General features: G+C 42.9%; 1 protein-coding gene across 5 annotated transcripts in view; it reads right to left on the bottom strand.

Moving 5' to 3' along the window:
• Window positions 1-516: 516 nt before the first annotated feature.
• PSD3 (pleckstrin and Sec7 domain containing 3) overlaps window positions 517-9,546 on the bottom strand; it is a 483,258-nt gene continuing 474,228 nt past the window's right edge. For all 5 annotated transcript variants that reach the window (XM_058290063.2, XM_058290064.2, XM_058290067.2 and 2 more), the window contains one exon: window positions 517-9,078. In XM_058290063.2, the coding sequence (XP_058146046.1) occupies window positions 8,863-9,078 (216 nt within the window). In that variant the 3' untranslated portion in view covers window positions 517-8,862. The remainder of the gene's footprint in view (window positions 9,079-9,546) is intronic.

The raw sequence follows: 9,546 nt of genomic DNA, 5'->3' as shown, positions 1-9,546 counted from the left end.
AATTTGACTTTCTTACCATCTCAAATGGTTCCTCGTGGGGCATCATGGTTCTTTTTTAGGGAGGGGAAACGTGTACAGTGGGCCTCCAAAAAGATATGCCCAAGTCAGTGCTAACCCCGATACCTTTGAATGTGGCCTTGTTTAGAAATAGGGTCTTTGCGGATGTGATCAAGTTAAGATGAGGCCGCAGTGGGTGAGGGTGGGCCGGATCCCAGGCTGGGTGTGTTACACGGGAAAGGAGAGGGCGGTTTGGATGCGTTCAGGGCACAGGGCAAAAGGCCCCGTGAAGGCGGAAGCAGAGACTGGGGCGGCGTTGCCACAAGCCCGTGAAGGCCTGGAGCCCCAGAAGCTTGGAGAGGCAAGGAAGGATTTTTCTTGAGAGGAAGCTGGCCCTGCTGACAACTGCATGTTGGACTTCCGTCCTTCGAAACTGCGAGGGAATACGGGTCTGTTGTTTTGAGCCAACCAGCTTGTGGTACTTCGTTATGGCAACCGCAGGACACCGATACAGAAGGCTGTGTTATTTGTTTTTATTTTTAAAGGTATTCTAGTTGGTTAAATAAGCATGATAAGAAACAGTCCCCCGAATAAGAACGTTGAAATCTGTTGGGATTTATTTCTTTCTAAAGTTTGTACATTTACACAGATCATATACATATTTTAAAACCTTCACTATTTTGCATGATTTCTATTACATAAAAACCATTTGAATGCAATAAATTTTGTTGCTGTCAAACAACAAATTATTCCCAACTCATGAAAACACAGGAACAGTTAAATTCATGAACATTAACACAATAGAGAAAGGTACTATATATATCACAGCTTCTATACATTTCAGGTGACTCACTTGTCTACAAGGTTTCGGTTTACTTTAACAACAGTGAAAGAGGGTAATATTTATATACAACTATTTTAATAAAAAATAAAGCAGTTGTAAAATGTAAACTTAATTTTCAAAATATTCTTTAAACACTTTAACAATATCCACATAAATTACTGTTCCAGTCAACTGGCAACCACCACAAATGCCATGTCTAGAAGATGGCATTTCTTGAATCTGGTGGGTGATAATGAGGAACAGGCTTCCCGTACCGAGTATGGTACCACTAGCTTATCCAGATCCGCTAATGCTGACGGTTTGGCCACTACAAAGAAGTGGGCTGCTATTTTGTCAGTAATTACTTCCACAATTTGCAGGGACATATGGCACCAGGACTTGCAATGAAACTGAAATGATTGGCGGAGAAAACTTTGAAGGTAACGGAATGTTCCACACTGCCAATTAGTGTGAGCCCCAGTGACTGTAACCGATTTCATAGGTTGGAAGAGTTAAAAGCTTGTTTTAGAATTAAAAGTTATAAACTGCCCCCCTTCTGCCTACAGTAATCAAGGTTGACGAATGGCTGCTCCACTTGGTTCGTTTCTTTTAGAGACGGGGCTCCTAGAACTTGAGATTGGAGAGAGTGCAGGGAGGCACCGAGGCCTTCACCCAACAGCTCTCATCTGGACTGAGCAGAATTGCTAAGCAATACATTTTTTAGTGTTCTTTGACCCTCCCGGCAGAAATGCAATATTGTTCATTTCCAGAAATGTTGGCACAAAGGCAGAGATGTCACGCATCCCCTGGTTAGAGTTCAATATGCCTGTTTGTGTCTTACAAAGGCCAACGGTGTGGCCTTGGCTTCGGTCAGAGCATGTTTTCATTCCCATTGTCATGTGCCACCTCAGTGACTCAGCCATGCCTCAGCAGGGTCAGCCCCCTGGGGCGGCTGGATTTCTAAAGCCGGAGAAGTAGCATGTGAACCCAGAATGCTTGGCAGCTCAGTGTAGGAGCTCAAGTGGAGTGGAAAGACCAAGTCAAGTCCCTCTTTGCAGAGAGGACACATTATCGTCCTCTGCTGGACCCCGGATTTGGAGATCACACAGTCTCAGGCTTGCAGGGCTGTTCTTAACTGAGTCTTGAGACTGGGAACCCCCTGGCAGTGTCTGAAAACTCACCTCTGTAGGCTGATGGAAAAATATTAAGTAGAACTTCAAAATTCTCTCCATTAACCAACATTTTCAGGAATTGAAGTTAGGCGCTCATTTATATGACACTGTTAGTACCAGCTTAGCTCTACCCTGCAAAGGGAAATGCATTTAAGTTAGATTCCTTCCCATTTCCATCCTCTGTGCTGATGGAAAAGTGCTCAACTGGTCAGCATATCTCAAGCCAGGCTGTCCCACCAGTACAGCTCAGAGGGGGTGTGGGAAATCCACATCAGTGCTCCTCTCTTAAGTGCTTGGTTGCTTCTCCATTTGCACTCCTTTCTCAAAGGAATGATTTGCAGAGCAAGCAGCTCTGCCACCCTGGAAAATGGTGTGCACTGGCCTTCTGAACGTCCCCAGGTGACAGTGGAATGTCACAGAGCTGTTGCTTATGAATTGCAAGGAAGCCTTCAATTAGGTGGTTCACCAGAAAGGATGCGATGTGTAGCTGCCTGCTTGTTAAAATGCAACGCACCTCCAAGTCAGGCATCCGAGCTCCAGTGGCTCCCTGCCCTTGGAAAACAGCTCTGTGAAGGAGTCTGCACTGCCTTTGTTCATCATCTCTTTAGAACACTGTGGCCCTTTGCATCTTAAGTTTAAATAACTGAATGCATTCACTGTGTGTGCATGGGCGCAAGTGTGGGCCCCACACATAGGAACCTTCCCCCTTCCACACTTAAGGGAACCCATGCTGGTTCTCAATCTCTTGGGAGCAGAAGACCTGACCATTCGCATGGCGACCCCAAATGGAAGGCAACCAGCTCACCCTTCCCTCCCCTCCCCCCAGCCCTCAATTTGGTCTATTTACTCTTTTTTCTATACACCCTAAAAAAATTATGCCAATGGCATCAAAAATCAATATGCATATATCATCTCTATATAGTGGATATTGTTATATATGCCAAATGGTTACTTGGCTTTATAACCTTCATGGCTTTATATTAAAGTCATAACATTTCAAATGATTAAGGCCCAAATGAAACACTTGATTTCTGCTACTTCTTTTCTACATGGTTTATGAATCAAATGATGTTTTAGCAGATCACTGTAATTCTGAGAAGGAAACACACCCTTGCAGAACAAAGACCCTGCCGATCTGTCACAGAGCCAGTCCACCGCACGTCAAGAACAAATGAAGAAATATGATATATTTGCAAAAATAGTCTAAGACTGTCGAGTTATTTTGAAACTCAACTGTAACTACCAACATCTTCCTGCAGCCTGGAGTGGAGAGATGAGTCTCCCACTCCCCAAAAGTCCAGTCCTCTGAATTAGATACAAAGAACACAAGGCAGTGTGTTTAAACAAAAGACACTGCTCTCAACCACTCACTCAACACACTCAGTCGCTGCTTTAAATACATCGAACATGCTGGTTAATAAAATTTTAGTCTGTAGTTATCTATTTACACACTGTAAGGTAAGCAGTAAGCTCGAACAACTAAGGCCAGTGGCTCTTCTTTGGGGAGAGGCAGGAAGAAAAGGAGACCTAAGTATAAAAATATTAAATAAAGTTTTAACCTGGTCCATACCTTTCCTAAAATTGTCTGTACCTGTGATTGATACTAGAAAGCTAGTTGTGCAACTGTGAACTAAAGAATACGGTACCCGAGCTAGGGATGTCCTGATAGACTTTAGTGTTCGTGATATTTCCTTAGAATACAAAGGGTATGGATACAGCACTGGGAGAGTGGATGGAGCTACTGTAAAATATACGCAGATACATAAATGATATAATGGGTATTTATTTAATTCTGAAAACTATATTTTTCTGGACTAATTACAACAATAAAGAACGTGTGCTTTAAAGCATCACATTTTGTAATAAGCCCAAAATTGTCAGTTTGACTTTGTGTTTTAAGTGCTCTTATTACTAAAGTTGCGAAGACTGCACAGGCTGCCTGTTTTTTTTGTCTTTTTTTCTTTTTTCATTATTTCCCAAATAAGCTAACCCCTTGATACTGTACATAGTACACTGCAACAGTTTCACAAAGTTTGTTCAAAGTCATTTTTGCCCTGATGATTTCAAAGCTCAAAGAATGAATTTTTCAGCATAAAATCTTATTAAAAAATTTAATCAAAATATCATTTGAATTGAAGTTGAATAAAACAATACCACTATATATACTATCAACAACTGCATTATATAATCAATCCTATGAGGTTTTTACTTGCTTTTCATATCACATTGGTGAAGGACAAAAATAATTTTGATGTACATGTACCATATACTGATAAACAATCTACACATTGATGCACATCAATACATACAACTATAAATACCCACATATACACCATTACTAGGTGACAGAAAGCATTTTGGTTGACATCTGATATACTATGTGTATGAATATTCTCAATGCCTGCAATACTACATGTACACACATAAATTACAAAGGATGAGCCAAAGAGACTTAAGGAGTCCTACTGTATACACAATCACATAATTTGCAATATTTTCTTGCTGTTGCATTCAAGTTAACAAACTGTCATGCAGATTCAAGTATTTACTGACATTCTCTCTATGAAGACATTCTTTCTGCATGCAATGGGCCAATTATTGTCCTGGGCAGACGGCTGCCCACTTGGGTTTGGGATACTGACCTTGGACTTCAGTCCTCCTTTTAAGAGAAAGGGATTAAAAAGGAATCCAAGAGGAGAAGCAATAACAAAAGCACCTCTCTATCGCCTGTGGAGATTATCTGGTGGTAAACTATTGGTTTCTAAAGTCCTCTGGATGGCCTGATGGTGCACAATGTCAAAAGGCTGGTAGAGAGACATCGGCTGACCTTGGGCAGATCAGTGGTCTGGTCTGAGAGAAAGGACAGCAAGAAAGCTTTGCAGCAGGCTACTTCTGTCAGTAACTCAGAAAAGCAGATACTATTTAAACCCAAAGTAGCACTCTTAGCCATAAACTAAACCGTACTTTTAACCAGTCCTTGCACATTTTGGTTCTTTGTTGGAACGGCTAGTTTTACAACTGGAAGCACCTCTGTCATTTGAAAAATGAAGGGGATAGCTCAGTGCTGAATTTAGGGAAAGTGGCTACTAACCTGCTAAAATTTGACCAGGTTAGTCAAGTGACTGTGAAGCTTCCTGCAAATTCAGACCACAGAAAAGCTTAACTGATGACTACAAGGAAAAATGCCAAAGGAGTTCAAACTCTCCCAGCAACCATCTAAGCCCAGGAAAGTTTTGGCAGTAAGACAATGGAGAAGCTTCCTTAAGGTCCATTTTCTTCCAGTTGTCTAGGATTAGGCAAAAGGGCAGAGAAGAGGTAGAGCTCGCTGGCCAAAAGAGGCCCTCTGCCTTACCTAAGCACATCTTCCCTGGCTCTTTATATGCTAGAGCAACGGGCAAGGACAGCAGACAACTACATGTAGCTTTGGGCTTAGATAGCCAAGCACCTCCTTCGCTGACCTCAGAAGTTCTGCGGTTTGGTCGCAGGGTGAAATACAAATTTAAGAGACTGACCCTAATTTGGCTGTAGAAAGCCAGCCAGATTTTCCTTTTCCAGAATGAATTCCCTTCTGTCACTTCTGACTAGGAAACAGTGCTCGTCTTCTGCTTTAGGATAACAGTCTGAGAAGCATAGATGGTTTTGCAAATGGCACAGTTGCTTCTTTTTCCCCTCTAGCTAAGAGTAAAAGGAAAGGTTGCATATACTCAAGGAACTGTATTTCTACCAGAGGACTCTCCCACATGTTGGTTTCACTGAGAAGAACTAAAATGCACAGAAGAGCTTCTTGGTTTAATGAGACATCGCTAAGAGCTAACAAAATGTTTTTTTAAAAGCTCATCTACAGTAATACCTGTGGCCTGGCACTAACTCAAGGACTCTGCATGCTAGTAATCTAGTTTAGATTGCTAACAAGGAATTCCTGACACCTCCCTGCAAAAGTCAGCATGCGAGGTGGGGGGGAAAGAGCCCTGAATTGCTCCAACATTTTATACGTGGACCATCTTTTCGGTCCATTTTGTAACCAGACTGTCACCAAGGTATTTTGATGACCATCAAGACTTCCTGTATGAAACATGAACAGTTAAGTGTATTTCTGCCAGGAGGAATAAAGGCTCAGCACGTGGAGAGAACTCCAAGGCTCCTGGGCACGGAGGTCGGGGTGAGGGGTCCGGGGAAGGGGAGTACCTTTTGGGGCATGGGGGAGGCGGAGGGGAGCTCCCCTGTACCGTGACTTGGGCAGCAGGCTGGGAGGGGCTGTGAAAGGAAATGGCTTCCATTCCTTCCGACCACACACCACAGGAAAGAAGTGATCACAGACAAAAACGCGGACGGCTATGGAGCAGACTCGCAGATCTAGTTGAAGCAGAGAAGGCCATTTCCTCCCACAGGATGAACTCCTGGCTCGCCACGGGCACTACCAACAGACAGTCACCTCCCAGAGACGCCAGGGAGGACGTGCTCTTAGCCCATCGCCTAAAGAGGGGCAACATCGGGCCGAGGCGATCTGGGATCCCGGCTCCCCGAAGAAAAGTCTGAAGTTGTTTTCAAAGATAAACGAGGCAACCAGAGCATCCAGCAGCTTCCATCGTGCCCTTCTCATCCACTCGTCTCTCAGCACGCCCAGAAGCTCCTGGGCATAACGTTAGTAATACAATCAGAACAACGCTGTAGTGGTGCGGATGCTAACCAAGTATTTCAGGATTAGTCTAAAGGGCAGAAATACTGTAGCAAGGTACCATTCGATCCCTATTCTAGACTATAAGTAAAATGCACAGTAAACATTCTATATACATAGACACACACACAGTGGGCAAACACATTCAAGCTAGTCAGCGATATCTATTTATTTTTCTTCAATTACTGAGGCTCATAGATAACATGGTCTGGGTACCCCTCTCCCCTCTGCTTAGGATAAATGTCTGGGCAGAGAGCAGGCTGGTAATTCTAGGAAGGAAGACGACTCTCTTGTGGAAACCTCAGATCAATCAGAAGCTACAAAAATGAATCAGGGAAATGGGCCCTACTGATAACTTCCTTGCTTGATTCTTAATTGTGAAACGTAAACTCAGTCCCTGACTCTAACCTGCACAAGAGAGAGGGTGAGAGAGGGTTTTTCAAAGGTGTGGCAAGATATTTATCACAAAGCAAGCAGCTACAAGCGTAGGGAGAGAGACGTTACTCCTCTCTGGGCATTTATGTAGGTGAAGAAAGTAAATATTAATAAATAATCCTATAACTAAATGCTGGTATAGCACAACGATCTACTCTACCACTTCAGGAACTGCCGTGGTTTCCTCTAGTTCCCTGGAACCACCGCTATTCACGCAGAGCAGCTGAGTCTTTGGTCATAGTACCTTGGACTAATAAACTGAGTAGAACTAGAGCAAATTTCTGCAGAAGAGGAAAGATGATGCAGAGAGATTCCATTGGTTCTGAAGTTGTGCCAATTGTGGAGATTATACAGAGTTTCAAGGTTTGGATATCAGAAAGTTTGGAGTCACAGTGAGCTGAACTTTCACTTTCTCTACGAGAAAATGTTCTGTGCATCACCCCTAAATTTCAAAGGGACCATCACAGGAACAAGTTTGTGACTGTAAGGTTAGAAGAACTATTTTGAGTAGATAGAAATAAATGACTTAAAAGAGATACAGTATTTCCTTTTAGGGGAATGTTCAGGAAGAGCAGAGTGCAGTGGCTGCCTAAAAGATTGAGTTAAGAATAAAATAAGCACATTTGCATATGCAAACAGAAAATTCCTCAGTTTTCCCACCACAATTCATGCAGACTACTCATTACTTTCCGGTGTATTTTAAAGAACCAATATTCCATTGGCGGCCAACCAACCTTCTTGTTTCCCCCTTTATTTTGTCTCAAGGAAAGAACTAAAGGGGTTCCATTTTCAACATTATTTTGCTAGGAAGGCAGACCCTAAATTTAACACAGCCAGGAGAAAACCCCATGCCTACATATGTAGAGTGAAAAAGAACCTGTTCCTGGATGGAAGTGTACTGACAAGAGAGATGATTCTAGGTGCCTATTCCAGACCCTGTGAGGTTGAGGTAACGATTTCCTGTTGACCAAGCACACGCCTACTGCTGCAGCAACCCAAGGGCTGATCATTGCCACTATCCTTGAGAAAACGAAATGAACTTGGTGTCAATCTTTCCTCAACCTTCAATGGCAAAAATGGCACTTCCTCTTTCTCTTGCTTGGCTGAAATGGAATCGACACTGCGCAAGCTCATGCGGTTCCCCACGTTCGCCAGTCCTGCCATCGTCACGCCCCTCCTCCCTGCTTCCAGCAGGGTCGGAACTCAACAATAAGTGCTAATATGTCCACATGGCTGCATCCCACTGGGAAATCGCAATTCCAAGTGACGGAATTCTTAATTAAACTTTGGCGAATGGTCAATTCCACTTCTGTGACTGGGCAAGATTTCCTATACAAAGGCTTCTATTTACTGTGGCTAGAATTCACTAAGCTACAAAGTTTGTCCAGTTAAGTCTTCCAGGAAGGGTTTTTTAACCTTAAAAAAAAAAAAGTCTAACAGCTGATTTGAGAGTACATAAAAACAGTTGAGCAGAGTGCAAACAAGAGAAAACTAAAGGAGAAGGGATGCATAATTCATTCTGAAATCATGATCCCCCCCTCACAAAAAGGTGCATTAGTTATCAAGTAGCAAAAATCATCAAAGCAAAGAAATCAAAAGCAAAGAGACAATCTGTAAAGAAATGAAAATATACAATAGAAAAGGTTACTAATGCACCATTTAGTGACAGACTTTTTTTAATATATATCCACAGATTACCAGAAAGATCTCGAGAACCCCTATTTTGCTCCATGACCAGCCATTCCTGGTCGCAGATGATTCTAAGTAACTTTCTGCTTAATGCTTGGTGTTTCTGGTCGGTGATCCTTCCTCTCTGACACATTGCGCTTGACCTTGGCAGTGACTGGAGATGAATCTGGGTTCAGTGAAGGGCTCGAATGCGACTTCTTCAGTCCAGCTCCCTCACTTTCACTGTTGCTCAGGAGCTCCTTGCCTCCTTCTTTTAGAATGCGGACATACATCTCATAACGAGTTTTCTGGAGGGAAAATGCAGAGAAAAATGAAAGTCAAGGCACTGTTCACAAACACACATGGGTAATATGTCTGGCATGCCTTAACCTGGAGAGAATGGCTGGCTGCTGCAGATTCAATTTCTTTCCCCAAACTGACATATTACCGGGATACTTACTGGGTACATGACAAGTAACAGCTATAGGAGACTGACTCCTTCATTTAGCAAAGCAATGTAATTAATTTTCAGTTCTCATTTGCTCTGCATTCTGAAGGGAAGTCAAGTTGGATGGCATTGTTGGCTACTGGAAGGTAGAATCACACGTCCTGAACACTCATGCACAAGAAAGGTCTAAGCTGGAGGAGCTGTAACCCATGGATTTTTGGCGTTTGGATGGGTCTTGTGGCTCAGTACCTCTTGAGCTTCCCCCACTAGGCCTTTGCATCATTTGAACCAGGCTTGGACATGATTGTTTACTCTCCTACTTCGTGTA

This window comes from Dasypus novemcinctus, chromosome 29 (genome assembly GCF_030445035.2).
Source record: "Dasypus novemcinctus isolate mDasNov1 chromosome 29, mDasNov1.1.hap2, whole genome shotgun sequence".
NCBI lineage: Eukaryota > Metazoa > Chordata > Mammalia > Cingulata > Dasypodidae > Dasypus > Dasypus novemcinctus.
This window is presented reverse-complemented; position numbering and strand designations above follow the sequence as displayed.